This window comes from Mytilus galloprovincialis, chromosome 8 (genome assembly GCF_965363235.1).
Source record: "Mytilus galloprovincialis chromosome 8, xbMytGall1.hap1.1, whole genome shotgun sequence".
Lineage (NCBI taxonomy): Eukaryota > Metazoa > Mollusca > Bivalvia > Mytilida > Mytilidae > Mytilus > Mytilus galloprovincialis.
In genome coordinates this window covers 15,866,074-15,887,045 of record NC_134845.1, presented here as the reverse complement: position 1 = coordinate 15,887,045, position 20,972 = coordinate 15,866,074, and the positions used below count along the sequence as shown (strand labels likewise).

General features: G+C 35.1%; 1 protein-coding gene across 9 annotated transcripts in view; it reads right to left on the bottom strand.

Moving 5' to 3' along the window:
- The window catches only part of LOC143085169 (uncharacterized), a 29,255-nt gene extending 11,573 nt beyond the window's left edge, over nucleotides 1-17,682 (bottom strand). For 6 of the 9 annotated variants that reach the window (XM_076261380.1, XM_076261381.1, XM_076261383.1 and 3 more), the window contains exons 1-4: nucleotides 17,642-17,682; nucleotides 6,500-6,566; nucleotides 4,186-4,274; nucleotides 1,231-1,296 (exon numbers count right to left, since the gene is read on the bottom strand). In XM_076261380.1, the coding sequence (XP_076117495.1) occupies nucleotides 1,231-1,296; nucleotides 4,186-4,274; nucleotides 6,500-6,566; nucleotides 17,642-17,667 (248 nt within the window). In that variant the 5' untranslated portion in view covers nucleotides 17,668-17,682. Of the gene's footprint in view, nucleotides 1-1,230; nucleotides 1,297-4,185; nucleotides 4,275-6,499; nucleotides 6,567-9,031; nucleotides 9,146-9,201; nucleotides 9,288-17,641 lie in introns of those variants that run through there. The other 3 variants (XM_076261385.1, XM_076261382.1, XM_076261386.1) reach the window with 3 other exon arrangements.
- Nucleotides 17,683-20,972: the final 3,290 nt, after the last annotated feature.

Below are 20,972 nucleotides of genomic sequence, written 5' to 3'. Positions count from 1 at the left end.
GTAAACAAAATAGGAGGTGAATACCAGTTACAATTACGATTGTGATAGTTTCAATAAATTGAAGAAATGTGTTGGAAGGTAGATCTCAAAAATAAAGCAAAGTCCATACTTGAGGGATTTGGATCGAAATCAAAAAGGTGCACAATAACATTACATGGTTACAGTTGTGATAAAGTGACAATAAATAGTCAAAAGTAGTCTAGGGGAGTTGCGAATACAAGACTAGATCCTAGATGGAATATTGAAAAAATCATCATATATAGATTCGTCGCGGTTTTTTTTTTAAATGCTTGTGAAATGTAAAACAACTATGGCATTGTTCATTCGGATACACACAAAACAAACAAGTTTTACATAGACGTTTTTTTTTACACAGCGAGACAAAAGTAATATGCTTTATCCGTTTGTCGTTCGATAGATCTAATTTATATAACAATATTAATTTGTTGATGGTAATCTGTTGATGACAATCAGCGGAATATCTTTGAGAATTCGTTCATCTAACGACGTAAAACACGTCAATGAATCATATGTGAAATGGGGTTGACCTAATAAAACCTATGTGTATGCTTTCTCTAAGAAATGTATTAATGTCTCTTCTATACAATCAGAAATGGAACAAAATGGAGTAGTCGGGTTTCGTTTTCTAATTTTTAAAATTCTCCATCTGTATAATATATAATGTCAGTTCAATAAAAAAAATAAAAAAAATTGGAAAAGACTGTTTGCAATTGGCCTAGAAAATTAAGTATTTTATTGAAGAAATATTATTCGTGCTTCTTTCTTAATAAAGATTGGTAGAAAGTTATCATTTAACCGTCTCTCGTGGGTATTTGTGAAACTAATTAGGAAGATGTTCACTGGGTCTTAATTTGTGTATATATGCAACAAACCTGCAACCAAAACAAGTAAGACTTAAAAATTACAGTATTTATCAATACTATAATATTGTTATCATTGTGTATATCCTATATATACTGAGGACTTTGAAAATGGTTCCATGATCGAACTATTATGGGACGTCACTGTGATAGTTTTGAAGATGATTTGTTTATGAACAAAGCTATGTTGTGCCATCAAAGCTGTTAGAGACAGAAAATTAGAAAGAGGCACTAACGACAAGCGTGACTTAACTGTGTTAATGCAAACAACAACTTGGAAAAGAATATTTTTCGTGTGTTGCTTAACAGACTTAACGTTTTTATACTCTAAAATACAAAATTGTGATACCTGAGGCGTGGAAATGTTAACAGCAGCCGTTCCAAAAGTCTTCGAAAAGGTTCAATCAAAACCCATCTACAATATAACATTTTCAATACATTTATTTTCCATTAAAATTGAGAAAAATATAAATATTTAAAACACCAACTTTACTATGTTAATATATCAATATTAAACACATTACAAAAAGACCAGAAAAGAAAACTTGGCATATGACTGTCATGTTTGGACTTTTTTATGATTCCGGTTTGGTTTTAAATGGCTAAATTGATTGAAATGAGAAAATACAAAATATGCTATGGTCAACATAAAAAAATACAAAAAAATGGTCAATCAACCATTTTTTATAAAGAAAAATGTCCTGTACCAAGTCAGGAAAATTGAATTATTATCGTATAGTTTGTTTTCATGTGAATTGCATTGTCGTTTGGGTTTTTTGTTCACTTCAGCGTTTCCGTTGTTTCGAGGTCGAAATGTACTATAGATTGTATTTTTTATTTGCGTAATTCTCTGTTCTGAATGTTCTTGTATTTATTTATAAGGTATTCCTGTCATGTAATGTTGTCATTTTTAGTGTTTTATTTAACATTGCCATAAAGTGCGAGGTTTGGCCAGCCTCAAAACCAGATTTATCCCACCATTTTTTTCTTAAAGGTCCAATACCAAGTCAGGAAAATGGTCATTGTTATATCATAGTTCGTTTCTCTGTGTGTAACATTTTAGTGTTGTGTTTCTTTTGTGTCGTATTTCTCCTCTAAAATTTGATGTGTTTCCCTCGGTTTCAGTTTGTAGCTCATAAAAAATAAAATCACAAAAATACTGAACTTCGAGGAAAAAATCAAAAAGGAAAGTCCCTAATCAAATGACAAAATCATAAGCTCAAACACATCAAACAAATGGATAACGACTGTCAAATTCCAGACTTGGTACAGGCATTTACTTATGTAGAAAATGGTGGATTAAACCTTGTTTTAATGCTAGCTAAACTTCTCACTTGTATGACAGTCGCATCAAATGCCATTATATTGACAACGATCTTTTAACAAAACAAACAGACAAAAAAGGTAACTAAAGGCTCTTAAGAGCCTGTGTCGCTCACCTTGATCTATGTGCATATTTAACAAAAGACACAGATGGATTAATGACAAAATTGTTTTTTGGTGATGGTGATGTGTTTGTAGATCTTACTTTACTGAACATTCTTGCTACTTACAATTATCTCTATCTATAATGAACTTGACCCATTATTTACAGAGGAAAATATTTTGTTAAAAATTAACATAAATTTACAAAATTTATGAAAATTGTTAAAAATTGACTATAAAGAGCAATTACTCCTTAAGGGGTCAACTGACCATTTTGGTCATGTTAACTTATTTGTAGATCTTACTTTGCTGAACATTATTGCTGTTTACAGTTTATCTCTATCTATAATAATATTCAAGAAAATAACCAATAACGGCAAAATTTCCTTAAAAATTACCAATTCAGGGCAGCAACCCAACAACCAGTTGCTCCATTCATCTGAAAATGTCAGGGCAGATAGATCTTGACTCGATAAACAATTTAAGCCCATGTCCAATTTTCTCTAAACGCTTTGGTTTCAGAGTTACAAGCCAAAAACTACATTTTACCCCATATGTTCTATTTTTAGCTATGGCGGCAATCTTGGTTGGTTGACCGGGTTACCGGACACATTTTTTAAACTAGATACCCCAATGATGATAGTTGGCCAAGTTTGGTTAAATTTGGCCCAGTAGTTTCAGAGGAGATGATTTTTGTAAAAGTTAACGACGACGGACGATGGACGACGGACGACGACGACGACGGAGACGGACGTATGACGCCAAGTGATGAAAAAAGCTCACTTGGCCTTTTAGGGCAGGTGAACTAAAAAGCAGTCAGCATTGTGTTATAATCTTGATAACTAAAAAAATTACAAATATGTAACTAAGAAGCACATAATGCCATATAAACCTAGAATATTAGAAAAGATTAAATGCGAGAATACACAAATTTAAACCATAGTACAATAACACAATGACGGAATGTATAAGAACAGAGCCACGTCACATATGTAGCAGAGAAACATTAAAAGACATATAGACATTGAATTGGCACTCACACCACATCTTCCTATATCTTTTTGGCACATATTAAGCAAAAATGAAGGACAAGAACACAAAATTGTTTTACAATAGCACAATAACGGGATTTATAAGTACAGAGCCACGTCATATGTATTAAAGAAATACCAAAAGGCATATAGACAAAGCACATCAGCAAAAATGAAAGATAAGAATACGAGAAGTATCATAGAACAATAACACAATGATGGGATGCACCAGTACCGAGCCACGTCATTGTATACCCAATTGCATATCACTTTATTTCCGTATAAGCGTTACATATTAAGAGCATATGAATTTAGCTTTTTCAGTCAATCTTTGTTAATCGAATTGCATACCTTCTCTAGCATAGAATCTTTTTGTTTTAAATTCAACCAATATCAATTTGCATTGGCGCCTTTCATTTATATTTTGAAACACGTATTGCCTAATTCATCGTTGAATTCACTTCCGTCATAAACACTACAGTTAAATCTATACACACATGATTCCCTTTTTCCCCATGCCTAAATAAAAAAGTATTTTAAGACCGGCCACTATTACTTAACATAGAAATACACAGCCGAAAGTCGGAAATGATTCCAAATATAAACTGACTTCTTGGTACCTTAGCCAGTCATCTCTGGTGTTAATGACCAAAACATGCAGGATTACTATACCGAAATAAACACACAATTAATCGAAAATTAAAACCGAAAATCCACAACAGCTTCGAGCTAAATGGTGTGTGCCACACTGGACTAGTAGACTGTACATTTTCTTAAAATTTTACAATCAAATAAAGTATTACAACCGTATCTATGTGTAGAATGACAAATTGATCAGTTATACGTACTTTATATGTACATTCTGAAGGGCTTTTTTCCACCTCTCTAGGTTTGTTTCATGGTCTTCTTCTATGGATAATATTAGACTTTCATTACTCTAAATAAAACAAAACATTAAGTTTACAACAAACACCAATTGCAGTTATTATAAACATGTAATTTCAATACAGTGCGAAAACCGCATAGGTTTTTGAAATAACCGTCATCGATAAAGCCAGTGCTTCGATAACTTTATTGACTCGTTTTGTTTGTTACTTCTTTTCGATGTTAAATTCTAGGTTATTACTCCCTCCAGTAAATTTGATCAGAGACGAATTTGGCTGTTTTCTTTGTGCCTTTTTAGCTCACCTGGCCCGAAGGGTCAAATGAGCTTTTCTCGTCACTTGGCGTCCTTCGTCCGTCGTCGTCGTCGTCGTTAAAACTTTTACAAAAATCTTCTCCTCTGAAACTACTGAGCCAAATTAAACCAAACCTGGCCACAATCATCATTGGGGTATCTAGTTTAATAAATACCAACCAAGATGGCCGCCATGGCTAAAAATATAACATAGGGGTAAAATGTAGATTTTGGCTTATAAATCTGAAACCAAAGCATTTAGAGCCAATCTGACATGGAAGTAAAATTCTTTATCAGGTCAAGATCTATCTGCTCTGAAATTTTCAGATGAATCGGAGAACCCGTTGTTGGGTTGCTACCCCTTAATTTGTAATTTTAATGAAATTTTGCCGTTTTTTGTTATTATCTTCAATATTATTATAGATAGAGATAAACTGTAAACAGCAATAATGTTCAGCAAAGTAAGTTCTACAAATTAGTCAAGTGACCAAAATGGCCAGTTGAACTCTTCGGGAGTTATTGCCCTTTATAATAATTTTACCATGTTTTCTTATTTCACATACATCTTCTCCACTGAAACTACTAATACAAAATGTAACCAAACTTGTCCACAATCATCATAAGAGTGTCTTGTTAAGAAAATGTGTCCGATGACCCTGCTCGCGAACCAAGATGACAGACATGGCTAAAAATAGTACATAGGGTAAAATGCAGTTTTTGGTTTATAGCTCTGAAACTGAAGTATTTAGAACAAATCTGACTGGTGTCAAAAATGTTTATCAGATTTAGAAATATCTGCACTGAAATTTTCTGACAAATCCGACAACCAGTTGTTGGGTTGCTGCCCGTCAGTTAGTAATTTTATGGAAATTTTGCAGATTTTTGCTATTATCTTAGATATTATTATAGTATCTAATGATATCTTATACTATAAATTATGATTTTAACCTTATTTTACTTGATTTCCAAAGTTTTGTATGTTTGCCTATTCTAGAATCATAACATAACTGTGCTTATAGTCATCATATCATTTTAACAGCATTCAATAAACGCTTGTCCAAAATTGAAATGAAATGTTCACTGTTGGAAAAATGTATTTATAAGTCTATATTTTATTAAAACCTTTTTTTTTTAAACCAAAATTAAAATGAAGTGGGTCAAATAAGAATTTTAAACAATTATATAAGTCAAGGGGTGGTGCACATGCGTGTCATAACAATTGTTTCAATATTTTGATCAACATAGACATTTTGCTGATGCATGCTGTCCTCTATGAAATTAAGTTAAGCCAAACAATGACAAGGAATCAGAGTTCTGCAGGTGCTCCTATTATAATGGACGATAGATAACTTTTTACTACAAAAGCATTGTAATACTTGAAATAAGAGTCATGATTTGAAAGTAAACGTGTATGTGTACACTTTTTATCGTGAAACCGTTGATTCATATAAAATATTTGCTTTATCAAATCAGAATGTTTGCCGGAATCAAAAAGGTTCGCTTTGACGAAAAAAAAAATCATCACAATCTTCTTATGCATACTATTACATGCTCTATGCAGGTGTTATTTCAACATGAGTAAGCATTATGTTTTCAATCAAAAGTTCAACTAAAGAAATTGACAAATATGATGCCCACTGATGTTTATATAATGAACATATTTTGAACTAAACAAGAAAAGTTAATGCCAAACAAGGATCGTATTACAGCCGTCTCCCTTTCCCATATAACCCGAGTTTTTCAAGTAAAAATCAGTTCATTTGAATTAAAACGTTCTTCTGCAGACTGATGAAAATGAATATTTTTATTTAGTCTAGTTCTAGAAGCATTTGAAAATTAATCGTGGCATAAGATCACAGTCGCTTGAATATATTATACATATAACAGTATTTTTTTTTTCATACATATATCACTAAAATTCAAGCGACTGCGGATAGATCTACGTTACAAAGTTTTACAAAGTTTGCTCGATATATAGCCTTTACCATTCTGTTATCTTTATCCCTGGTTATCGTCTGTTTTTGGGCTTGGTGGTGATTAGATTTATGTTTCCTAAAATTAAAGAAAGTAATCATAAGTTGAGCGCTTACAAACATGTTTAACCGCGTCACATTATCTCTGTGGGGAGAAGGAAATTCTCTGCATGCATGTAATTCAGTGGCCGTCGTTTGTATGTATATATGTGTTGCGTATTTATTTTTTGTTCAATTTTTACATAAATTAGGCCGTTAGTTTTCTCGTTTGAATTGTTTTACATTGTCATTTCGGGGCCTTTTAAAGCTGACTACGCGATATTGGCTTTGCTCATTGTTGAAGGCCGTACGGTGACCTATAGTTGTTAATTTCTGTGTTATTTTGGCCTTTTGTGGAGAGTTGTCTCTTTGGCATTCATACCACATCTTCTTTTTTATACATGTAAGCCATAGGCCCGTGTATTAAGCAAATTTGTCAGGACTCGGTATCAATCTTTTTTTACAAATGTTCTTTGATTTATGACACAAACTATGTTAATACTACTGTCGTCAAAATATAAAAGATAATGACCTTTAGTATGGTTTAGGCCCTCAGAAAATCAAATTGTCATCACATAAAACAAATGTGTACATGTATCTCAGTAGCATGGGTTCGAATCCCGGCGAGGGAAGAACAAAAAATTTGCGAAAGCAAATTTACAGATCTAACATTGTTGGGTTGATGTTTAGACGAGTTGTATATATACAGAATGTACACAGCCATGTATCACCATCACTGCTGGTGATCCGATGAATAAATCTGTTGTAGAGTTGTCACTGGTTCAGACGTATACTTATAAATATAAATATTTCTGCGACTGTATCTTATATTAATTTGTAGTATCCTTTATTATAGATAATTTAGCTGATCCGTAAAAATAACATCTTCATGCCTTATATATATCATGTACTGTAGTACGACGCTAGATTAAAACTGACGTGGAAAGGTAACACACGGCCACCCGGAAAACTTCAATTTTATGAAGCCCAGGTGGTCGTGTGGTCTAGCGCAACAGGTTACAGTCCAGGCGATTTGGTGTCACGATATCTCAGTAGCATGGGTTCGAATCCCGGTGAGGAAAGAACAAAAAAATAGCGGAAGCAAATTTACAGATCTAACATTGTTGGGTTGATGTTTAGATGAGTTGTATATATACAGAATGTACAGAGTCATGTATCGGTCACCATCACTGCTGGTGATCCGATGGATAAATCTGTTGCAAAGTTGTCACTGGTTCAGACGTACTTATCGTATTATACATACTATACGAATAAGGAATCATGGCATGGTTGAAAGTGAGACAATTTTCCACCAGAATTTCAAAGAAGTTGATTTAAGCAATAAAAGGTCACCTGGATGTCTTCAGCAATAAGCAAAACCCATGCAAACCGTTTAGATAGTCAGTTTTTATAGGTCCCGACATGACGAAATGTCAAAAACGAGAAAAAGGAATGGCCTTATTTATAATGATATAATTAACAAAATAAATTATGACAGAAATGAAATAACAATAACCAGTTGCCTATAAACTATATAACCAGTGAATTACTCCATGCAGACTTGCGACAACAACCCCATCCTAATAAGCAATGCTCTTATAATATAACCAGGTACTTTGTGAATTAGCACGTTAACAATAATGTATGCATAGTACACGGATGCCCCACCCGCACTATCATTTTCTATGTTTAGTGGACCGTGATAAAACTTTGACCAAACACTTTAACCTAAAGCGGGACAGACGGAAGAACGGACGAAAGAACGGTCGGAAGAACGAACAGACGAAAGAACGGCAGCACAGACCGAACAATTCGTTAACATGTTTTATTCTCACAAGAAATATAGAAAATAGGATAGAATAGAAAATTTATTTTTAAGTCGAGTTTATATGAAACATTACAAACACAAGCTCTGCAAAGCTTTTTGCCTATATAGGCCCCTATATCCATGTAATTTGCCGCTTTACGTTACTCAACCATCTGATATAATCATCATCATCATATATATCATCTTATAATAATTATATCAGATGTGTAAGCCATTTGAGAAACTCTATGCCAAAGGCGGATTTAAGGGGGGGCAGGGGGCCCGCCCCCCCTTTTTGGAAAAAAATTTTGTTGCTTGTATAGGGAATCACTGAAGCGTGACTGGAGCGGGTCCCCTCTTAGGCAGTCAGTGGGCCCTCACTTACGAAAATGTCTAGATCCGCCAGTGTATGCAGCCCAATACATAAAGTTAAAACACAGAAATGTGTAAAATTGAGAATGGAAATGGGGAATATGTCATAGAGACAACGACCATACAAAGAGCTGAAAACACCTAAGGCCACCAATTAACATGATTATGGGTCTTTCTGACTTTCAACACAGCAAGAAATTCCCGCACCAAGGAGCGGGCTTCAGCTGACCCTTTAACAAAATGTGTAAGTACTAGGTCAATGAAAATGGACTACAATTTAAAAAAACATACAAGACTACCAAAGGAGAGAAGTGAAAATACATTACCCCATATTGTTTAGAAAGTTTCTCCGCCATTACACTACAAAAGGAAAGATGGAAAATAAAACGAAAACTAAAAATGAAGATGAATGGTATTAAACATGGTTGACGAAGACATGAAAGAACAGCTAATGGATTTGTTATGAATGAATTCACAATCAAAGGTCAATGCTTACCTTTCATATCATGTTTGTTTGTTAATAACTTTCAATCACATATCACTTCCTGGTCTAAACATAGATCATATTTTATATATATAGAAACTATAAACTAGTGTAACGTGTTTGGCTTATGAACTATATGTTCGTATCCGTTTTCACAGAATCTGAGACACTCCAATATCAATCTTTTAATTAACTCAAAAACCCAACTACAACTTGGAGGCTTTACTTAAAACTACAAGACCAACTTTGAAACATAATATAGAAATAACACTATTTACACAAATAACTTTGTATCAAAAAGTAGTCTGAAAACTAGAACCTCAATTTATCCTTGATCCTTTCACTGACTCCGAGGTCCCAACTGATTTGACAAACAATTATATTAAACTTAAGAATAAGTTTCAAAAATCCTAGGTTCCTGAAACACCTAGTTCTGAGACACCCAGTCTCTGAGACAACTAGTCTCTGAAGCACCTAGTTCCTGAGACAACTAGTTTTGAAGCACCTAGTCCCCGGAGCACCTAAGTCACCAGATTATTACAAGCTATCTGTTCGAGGGACTGCGACCATTCCCGAGAGAAATTACAGTTTCGGAACAACGCGGTAGCTTGCAATAATTGTAAAGACTTCAAAAACCGCTTGCTTCAAAACCACAAGCTTTCAACTCAAACTAGGTTTACAAACTTTCCTTTTAAACTACTTTATTGGCTGGTATTCACTTTCCGATGTTCATCCGTCGACGGCCAATTAATAAAAGAGCGACTTGCAATGAATCGGTGTCTTTATATACCAAGAGCGCGGACCTCGAAGAGAGCACCCTAGCAACAATTAACGCGTCTCATAACAACCAAGGATAAAAGACTGATTTTATATGTATTTTTCGTTAACGCATTGTTCAAACGGGTAATTAATTATCGATTATAATTCAACGATAAATTACAAATATTGTCTTATGCCTAAACTGCATTTTTGTCACATTACCCACGCCTCCGATTTCATGCGTCCTCGCATGACTAACATACTTTTTTTTTTTGACTATTATTACGTCTGTAATGTTGAGCGTTACTGCCAAAGAATAAGTTTAAAATGTCCACAACAAATTTTGCCTCTGCAGCGGCCCCAAGGAGCCTACTCTTAACGAAATCTGCAGGAGGGGTCTTTTACATGCACAGGGCGTGACATGTTCCTGTACATGGGGCCTCGGATTTAACGTCCCCATCCGACGGACTCTACATATATATCTATATATTTTTTTTCTCTTTGCTGAGTGTATTTCAACAGACCTCAACAGTTACAATAACAATAACATTTTATAAAAAACAACAACCAAACATTGCTATCTCAATAACCAATTAAAACTCAACAACATATAGAAAATTCTTCCTGAACTGTGTGTTTTAATTCTTTATTATTTCCAATATATCTATTAACAGTTTCGAGAAATTTCAAAAGATCAAGTGATTTTTCATTTCTTGGAGCCACAAATTTCACTGGTCCTGACGGCCTTATTGTGCTCCTCGTTTTAAGACACATTTTATTAACAGTCTCCACATCTGTTTTGGGCTCTCTAACAACTTTTTCTTGTATCAGACTGTTTTCGTCATTATTGGCCAAGTTCTTCAACTCTACAAGATCTGACATCTCTTTTCCACTGTCGTGTGTTTCATCTTGATCTTTTGGTAGCTCAAAGTTTTCAGCACCATTACCCTGGTGACACCTTGTCATATGACGTCTATGATATGCTGTCTTTTTATACCGTCTGTTACACTGGTAGCATATCAACTTGCTCTTCTCTTGATCTTTATTTATAATTATAATACCAACTTCTGGCTTTGGTATAATAGGTTTTTTATGTTTCTAGACACCATTACTTCACTAGTAGGAGGCAGTTTTATAGTTGTTGCAACATCTACCCTGTAGCAGCCTATCTGACCTTCAAAATGTAACGGTTCTCTCTTCCGTTTACCCAAATGCTACCTTTAGTAATATTTATTACACAATTTTGGCTTCTTTGAAAGTCTATTCCCAATATACCATCTACGTTTAGGTCTGCTACTACAGCAATGTTTGAACAAACATGTCCATTTAAGTCAATGTCAATTATAGTTTTCCCAAACAGAATTAAGGGAGAACCATTTGCAGTCAGTATCTCTCTGTCCATTGGTGACAGAACCTGAGATTTCATACTGTCAAACATCTTTTTTGAAATAAGGGATACTGTCGCCCCTGTGTCTATAAGCATCTTTGCTTTACAACCATTGACCTTAGCCTCTATAAACATACCAGCCTCATTTGCTAATTTGTTAACTCCTATTACACTGTTCTGTTTTTCATGTGAAACTTCGGGTAGGTTTTGGGAGTTTGGATGTCCTCTTTTCACACTACTATCGGGACAATCTTTCTTGAAGTGTCCGAATTTTCCACAATTGAAACATCCTCGATTCTTGTGATTCTGGTATTGCGCCCGAGTCTGCTTTAAAGCTCTAACTTCTTGCTGCAGATCAGTCAAAGCTGTCTGCATGTTTTTAAGTAGCTCTACTGTTTTGTCGCTAGCGTCACTGTTGGTCCCGTCTCTAGTTATAGCCCTTGAATAGCCCTTCCCATTATCTTGCTTAATTTCGGCCTTATTAAAAGCTTCAAGTTCAACAGCGTGTCGAATCGCGTCGTTCAAGTCAGCAGGTCTAGCTTGTTTTATCCTTAGCCTCATGTCTACACTCATGAGTCCGTCTATAAACTGCTCTTTAGCAAGTGTTTCCCTAACGTCATTTGGGGCTGTTGGATATGAAAGGTTCGCTAAGCGTCTTATGTCCTGACCTAATTCCGGAAGGCTTTCTGAAGCCTTTTGACGACGCTCCCGTAATTGTGTTCGGTACAATTCCGTTTGATTGGCAGGCGAAAATCTCTCTTCAAGAGACATGACAAGCTCTTTAAAATCTTGTCTTTTATCTGTGGGTAGATTTCCTAGTACCCCCTGGGCCTGTCCTCTCAATGAGACTGCCAAATATAAACCCTTTTCTGACTCTGTCCAGCCATTTATACGCGAACAGGCATCAAAATGAGACTTGTAATCTATCAATGATCCTTGGCCGTCAAACGTAGCGGGCCTTATGATATTTTTGCTTTTGTTGTCTCCCCTATATGCACCTAATTTATCTTGTGGTTTTGGCAAATTTTTCTTTAACCTTTCAGTAACAAAATTTGTCTCAAAAACAGAGTCTGAATAATTTTTCATCTCTGGAGCTAACTTTATCGAAGCTAGGATATGTTTATCAGGTATTGCAGGCTGTGGCATAACTTTTGACTTAGCCGCCCCTTTCCCAACATTTGAACTTTGGAGTATATTGCTGCCTGTACCAAAGTCGGGGTCTGGAATAATGGAAGTACGAAATCGAGAGTCAGATTGTCTTGGCCATGTTGCTTGATTGATAGAAGTTGACTGAGAAAAGTCTGGGGCATTCTCAAAACTCTTAGATCTTAAGCACTCTATTTCCTTGTTTAATCTATCTAACTCCCTGGTCAAATTTCTTGTTTCGACACTGTAAGGGTCATACAACATTTTATCTTCTTTGTATGTTCGGGACATATTTTGAAGAATAAATTAAACAATTTTCCAAATATATTTTATTAAACAATTTGACAATCAATGTATTTACAAAACAGTGTGTTGCTTCTTGCAATTAAGGACAAATAGGAAATAATGACAAAAAAACAATGTGATTATTTACATATAATACTGAAGTTTCTCAGATCCCACCGCTGCCACCAATTTTGTAACGTGTTTGGCTTATGAACTATATGTTCGTATCCGTTTTCACAGAATCTGAGACACTCCAATATCAATCTTTTAATTAACTCAAAAACCCAACTACAACTTGGAGGCTTTACTTAAAACTACAAGACCAACTTTGAAACATAATATAGAAATAACACTATTTACACAAATAACTTTGTATCAAAAAGTAGTCTGAAAACTAGAACCTCAATTTATCCTTGATCCTTTCACTGACTCCGAGGTCCCAACTGATTTGACAAACAATTATATTAAACTTAAGAATAAGCTTCAAAAATCCTAGGTTCCTGAAACACCTAGTTCTGAGACACCCAGTCTCTGAGACAACTAGTCTCTGAAGCACCTAGTTCCTGAGACAACTAGTTTTGAAGCACCTAGTCCCCGGAGCACCTAAGTCACCAGATTATTACAAGCTATCTGTTCGAGGGACTGCGACCATTCCCGAGAGAAATTACAGTTTCGGAACAACGCGGTAGCTTGCAATAATTGTAAAGACTTCAAAAACCGATTGCTTCAAAACCACAAGCTTTCAACTCAAACTAGGTTTATAAACTTTCCTTTTAAACTACTTTATTGGCTGGTATTCACTTTCCGATGTTCATCCGTCGACGGCCAATTAATAAAAGAGCGACTTGCAACAAATGGAAGTGTTTAACGACCTTGACTGGCTATACAGCCCTCGCACGGTCGGCTCGGTGCCCGAAGGCGATTGATGAGCGTTTAAATATTTTCTGCCGTGGGTCAGGAACTGGTAGTAGAGGACGCCGAATGGAGGCCGCCATCTTGGTTTTGGTGAGTAGATTTTTCTTTGTTTACTATTTTGATGTTATTTCTTCACTAACGGCTGCTTTCAGGGCCAGTTTGGTCAGCTTGGCAGCCCGCTAGCCTCGATGATGGAGTACTGGTAGATGATCTCGGACGTAGTTCGAAAGATGACAGGAAGCGTTATCAGGACCGAAGCCGTGAGGCAGTGAAATGAAGGTCGTATCACCCAACAGCCTAGGATACAGCCCTCGGACGTTAAACGGCATAACACTCCCCATGATACAATGGTTTTGGAGTGCATGTTAACGCGGGTACGCCAACTACTACGTCTATCTGTACGGCATGGATTGGTTTCTGTCATCTTAATTAGTAAGTCGTTGATATCTAACTGTAAACCCTCATCGAAGATAGCGGGTAAAGGAGAGCTGGCCCAGCACGTCCGTTCAGCTGTAATGACTGAGACGTGAATGTGAATGATGGAATGTGAGCGACTTGCAATGAATCGGTGTCTTTATATACCAAGAGCGCGGACCTCGAAGAGAGCACCCTAGCAACAATTAACGCGTCTCATAACAACCAAGGATAAAAGACTGATTTTATATGTATTTTTCGTTAACGCATTGTTCAAACGGGTAATTAATTATCGATTATAATTCAACGATAAATTACAAATATTGTCTTATGCCTAAACTGCATTTTTGTCACACTAGATGTAAACTTAGACATTCAAATAGATTCCAAGAAACACTATTTTAATGTGATATTTGTTTTACAATTGTTGACCTTTTTACAGATGTTTAACTTATAAACACATGTTGTAGATGAGATTTATTTTATTTTGATAAGCCTAGTATATGGAATTCGTATATATTAGAGGGGGCAAGGGGGGTCCCAATAACAGCAAAACAGGGAATTGATTTGGCTCATAACAGATAACAAGGAATTAAAATGGACAAAAACAGATAACAGTAAATGAAATATTAAAATAATTCGGTCTTTGACAAATCAGTATTTCTTATTACGGATATAATCCTTTGTAATGCATTCCATTTTTTATGACTATGTTTTTAGTATTAATTTATGTATCTAGAATGTGTTTAAATTACTACTCAATATATTATAATATTTTTTATAGCTCGTTTACGGAACGTATTATGGCATACTGTTGTCCGTCTGTTGTCAACATGTCGGACATTAACTCAAAAACTCTTTAACCATTTGCATTAAACTTTGGGAAATTGTTTATATCTATTGACGTGAGCTCCCCTTTTTTTTTTTTTTTTTTTTTTTATAAATTTTAGATTTTAAGTTTCTGGGTAATGGGTTTTTATTCAATAAAATTGGTGTTTTTTTTTCAGTTTTCTGATAATATCTCAAAAATGCTTTCACAAAGCAAGGAATTTTGGTGAATTGTTTATATCTATTAACATGAGGTAACTTTCAATTTTTATAAATTTTAGATTTTACGTTTCCGAGTTAACGGGTTTTATTAATTAAAAAGGGGTGATTTTCCAGTTTTCAGACATTAACACAAAAATGTTTTCAGCACTTCTCATGAAACGTTGGTGTATTTTTTATATATATTGACTGAAGCTCCCTTTGTTGCTAATCAAAAAAGTGACCTAAAAGAGTTTGAATATTCTGACTTTTTCTAAATGACCATTTAATGAGGTGTGTGAATTTTTCTTAATAAAACTATGAGGCAAAGTGGTATATAGGGTAGAAAAATAAAAGCACCAATTATAAGCATGCAATTTATCAAGTACTTCGAACGAATTTTGACACTCTAAAAGCAATTTATTCCACTATTCAAAGGCCTTATTTGAACAATTTTTTATCAGCTGAGGTTTTTGATTGCACCAAGTGTACTAGTAAGTAGAATACATAGTTTAGTAGGGAAACAATGGCTTGAAACGAAATAGATCTTTGTTTGTAATGAGTTATGTGCAGCTTCGGACCCAAGTACATGGTTGGAACTTTCATTGTACAATGCATTTGGTTCTGCTTTGAAAAGAACAGAGCTGAGTCTATGTACCATATTATATAAAAGGTTAAGTGGTTGTTAGGACCTAGTCCTTAATTGAGATCCTTGTCAGATATTCCTGGCCATATGTTTTCCTTTTTGTCATATTAAGAATTGTTTTAATTTAATATGTCCGTACGGAAAAGAAGGAACATTATTCTCATACAAAAAATTAAGATAATTCTAAATACACATTCATAAAAAAAATGGAATTTATTACAAAGGATAATCATAAGATATACTTGAATTGTCCTGGACCTCACTTCTGTGATGGGTATATGTTAATGGAATCCTTCTCTGAATACGGGACAAACATATTAGTAGTGGTAGACCCCAATGGCCAATGATCTTCAATTTACACCGAATATTGACTGTCAAAAAAAATGCTAACATTCCAATTTTCAATAACAGTTAACAGCAAATACATTATCACAATAACAGATAACAAAAAAACTAAAAGCCCAATTACAGCTAACAAAGAATAAGACAATAACAGCTAACAGCAAATATATTTTCAAAATAACAGATAACAAAGAATTAAATTGCCCCATAACAGCATAACAGTTAAACCCCTTGCCCCCCTCATATTAGGATCTTTTTATAGGCATGATCAAAGCTCGGATCAAAGTGGCGCCGGTATTTGTCTACTTAAAACTAATTGTTACTCGTAATTGAGTCTGACGTTCCTTTTTTAGCGTACAAAAATGAATTATGTTTAACCCCCTCTACATTATTCATATGAGCCCGTTTAGTCCAAATGATTATGACGTCTTGAAAGGCTATTATATATTTTTTTTCTTTGACGCCTTACTTAGTCCAAATAATTATGACGTCTTGGAAGGTTATTATATTTTTTTTCTTTGAGTAAGGCGTCAAAGAAAAAAAATATAATAGCATAATAGCCTTTCAAGACGTCATAATTATTTGGACTAGAGCCCGTTATGAATTTGGCCGTTAGTTTTCTTGTTTTACATTTGTCGATGTTGCGGCATCTTCAGTTAAGCCGACTACTGGTATACATACGGTTTGTGGTTTTGTTTTCTTATCGTCAACGGTCGTTATTGTTTATATTCACTTTATTTGAACTATGGTGGATAATTTTGTCTCGCTAGCCATCAAACAACACTCCTTATTTTTATACTCGTCCTGAACTCGATTGAAATATGTGTCACTGGACAGAAAACAAACATCAACCAATCTGATGTTTTATACTGATAAATGGATAATAAAAGAAATAGTTTGTGATATTTCAATTTGCAATTATTGGGTTGTCAGGCTTTACCTAAAGATGCATGGGTTCAGTTGTACATGTTCACCGTGTATCATCGTACAGCGGATATAGGTACTAACCAAGCGGGCGTGAGCGATTTTGATCTTGCACGGTAACGAAAATATTTGTTTTGTTCACATAATATCAATGTTTACTTCAATCTAAACATAATTGCTGTTTTAAGAAATGATTTGGTCGTAGGCTGATGATTAGAGATGTCTCATTATTTTCCTAAAACAAGAACGATTACTAAAAACATGTGCAAATACTTGTCAAAGAAGTTTGCCCTCGTCTCATCCGATATAATTCTATATCCTTGCAACTCTTTTTCTGATAGAAGGCCACTGTGTGTGTGTAATAAGTATAGCTGTTTCAATAACATGAATAATTGGCATTAAAATCTTTCATACATATGTTATTTTTCTATATTTTATCCCGAAAGAAGCGTTGTGTAGCTGACCACATAAATCCTTATGTACGGTGCATAGTTAAGTTGTTGTACACCGTACACAAAAACTTTATTTTCATACTCGTTTATTACCCAAAAAGTTTCAAGGAATGAGTAATCACAGGTATGTTTATGATTGGTAACTATTACGTTTACCCTGTTAGTCCGGCGGCTTCAAGCATATTTCAGACGAATTGTGCACATCCTGCTACAAGCATGAAATTTGGCATAGACCTTCCTCAACTCTTACTCTTTTATTTCAGAAAGGGAGGTATTTGAAAAAAATGTCTCACTTCCGGTAAAATCCAAAATGGTGGACATCATACTTAAATCAGCCCTATATCGAAGGCTAGTATGTGAAAAGGTGTTATTATCATGCTACTAAGATAATATTTGGTACCAACCTTTGTTGTATACTACTTTTGGATATATGATATAGATAAGATGTCTTCAAAAACCCTTCTTCCGGTAAAAATCCAACATGACGGACATAGTACTAGAATAAGCTTATTTATCGGGAGGGTAATTGAAGTGTGTTTTAATGTATTGCTACTATCATTACATTGTACAGGAACCTTTCTTTTGTGCTTCTCACAGATACACTGTATAAGACATATCTCATTAAAAACCTTACTTCCGTTGACATCTAAAATGGCGGACATAGAAATATCAATTGTCTATTTGAATATTCAACTTTTTTCAAAATGTAAAGAAAATGTTTTTTTTTTTTCTTTGTTTTGTTTGCTTGTCATTAAACTATTGGCTTCTAGATATCGTCAAAACCACTAATTCAATTCTGTTGTAAATTTTTTAATAACACTTCCGGTAAAAAGACAAAGCAAAAATAATATAGGGTAAATTTCAAAAATGAGTCCTCAATCCATATCTTTGATTTAAAGTTTTAGATAGATTGATTAAAACAAAATAAAATTACTGAAGTACTAAAACAATTTTCAAATTACTGCTTTTTGGCTAAAAAAACATGTTTATTCACAGTCACCACCACATGCAAACAAAGCAGTGCACGGGAGACCCGAGTTTCCACATTAACAACAACCGCAACATCCTCTGTATCTGTATCTGTATGAATACCTTGTCGATACCAATTCTGGCTTTAATATAACGGTTTGAGAGAGCGCCGCCGATTTATTGACGAGGCGTAAGAGCAGATTTGACGCTCTCTTTGCTTGATGCGTACACTACAGTGTCGTCTCACTGATTCGATGCGATCACTGTCTTAACAAAGAATGAGTTTGAGTATTGTGGTGTTTTGCTTAGTGTAATGTCAAAACACTTAGAGTGATAGTTTACTTGCATTTCCACAATATTTGTTGCATGGTATTCTTCGAACCTCTTGGCAGTTATGTTTCTCTTAGGATGTGTTTTTTTTTAGAAATCCGTCTGGTTCAATAGCGGGAATCAGCCCCTAAACCACTTTGTACATAAATATCGACTTCTAGTTTGTTCGTTTTGCAATTGTCTGGAGGTCTTGTAGTTTCAGTTGAGCAAGAATATTGGAGACACACCCGTCCTCTCTTGACTTGTAATCTATGGTGATAAATCTTGCCGCTTGACGTTGTATCCTTTCTAGCTTATTTATGTTTGTTACCGTGTAGGGGTCCCATACTATGGCTCCTTATTCCATCGTTGATGAACGAGCGAGATGTAAGCTGATTTTTGGCAATCATGTGGAAAGTATTTCAAGTTTATTCTTTGAAAGCCTAGTGTTGAATTTGCTTTCTTTTTAATATGTGGGTGGTTCATTTGTGGTCTTCCGAAATTTGTAGGCCTAGGTACGGGTTATGCTTGACTTATTGTAGTATGTACAGTACAGTCCATTTAAACTGTAGATTTTATGGCTTTTGTTTCTGATGCTTAGGATGTAGCATTTTTTGGCATTGAAACGCATTCCCCAGTACATCCACAATGTACAAGCTTCTAACAAAATGATGAGGCCTTAGAAAGAGTTTTTTAAAGGTGATTATCTTTGTTCATTCGCCACCCATTAGCGCCTGAACTGGGTAGCATAACAGCCAATTCCATGCTCGTTCCCCTAAACACCTGCCTTAGTATATTGCATGTTTTACATACTGGAAAAGACTAGACCAAGTTGAGGAAATACCCTCAATTAGTCTTCCTTTTTGCGCAAATAGTTATTTTCTTGATTCGTTAACCATGTTAACCCCATCTGATAAGTTTGTGTGATCTTACAGTTAAACCTCGATGATTTAGACTGATCAATCATCATTCTCTATGTTAAAGTCACATCTCTAAATGCCATCAATGTCTTTTATTTCCTTTTCAAGCCACCAGGGAACCTTATCATAACTGGTAAGACATGGATCACAATAAGTGTGTGTAATTATTCATTGCCAGGTGCATTTGGAAGGTTTTAGATATATATTTATCCAAAGATTTTTGCCCTCCCAAACACAATCCATAGTTCGTCTACCCATGTCACGGAATAGCGAAACAGTAATGACAGCAGCATCAGTAACGACTATTCGAATCATGACTCGTGCAAGTTCGTGTTTCATTGCATCAAACACATGCACCATGATTCTATTGTCAGCCTTTAAATGAGAACACGGTGATAAACTTGAAATCTCGAGGTAGATAAGATAGAATATCCTGAGCTACATAGGGAAAAGGAAATACACAGACGAATCCAGAGTCAAAACAAGATGACGCTAATAAGAAAGAACTTTTAAGTTTTCATTCGCAACAGCTTGCTCAATAGATTTTGAGGAAAAGGTAGTTGTAGCAATAATTGCTCATGATGTTCTGTGTTATCCACCACATGATGATGTTTCAAGCTTATCACCATGTTCACGTGAAGAGGCTGACACTTGAATCAAGATGCATGTTTCTGATGCAGTGAAACTAAGACTTAATTGAGTCATGACTCGAACAGTCGATACTGATGTTGCTGTCATTGCTGTTTCTCTTTTCAGTGACATAGGGGCATACAAACTTTGGCTTGCATTTGGAATTGGTAAAAGCTTCAGATATATATCTATCCATGACCTTTCATATACACTAGGCATTGAGAGATTACACATTTGCTGGAAAAGGAACTGCGTTGGTGACATGGATGTTGTTTAAAGATGTGACTCTATCATTTAGAATGATGATTGATCAGCCAACATTACCAGATATGGATTTCACAATGTCATTGATAGAACGATATATGGTTTTGTTGTAAGATCGAACAAAATTATCAGATGGGGTTTACGAAGCAAGAAAACATGTGTTTTTGGAAGAGGAAATACTTATTGAGGCTGTTCCTACGACTCGGTCTTTATATAATCTTTTTCAGCAAGTAAAACGAGCAATATACCATGGCGGGTGCGAATAAGTAACAAGCTTGGTATTGGTTCCTATGCTAACTAGTCCATCGCTTATGAATGGCGAAGGGAAAAATATGATCCATGGGAACCTTTTGGACAACTCTTTGTGAGGCTTCTTCATCTTATCAGGAGCTTGT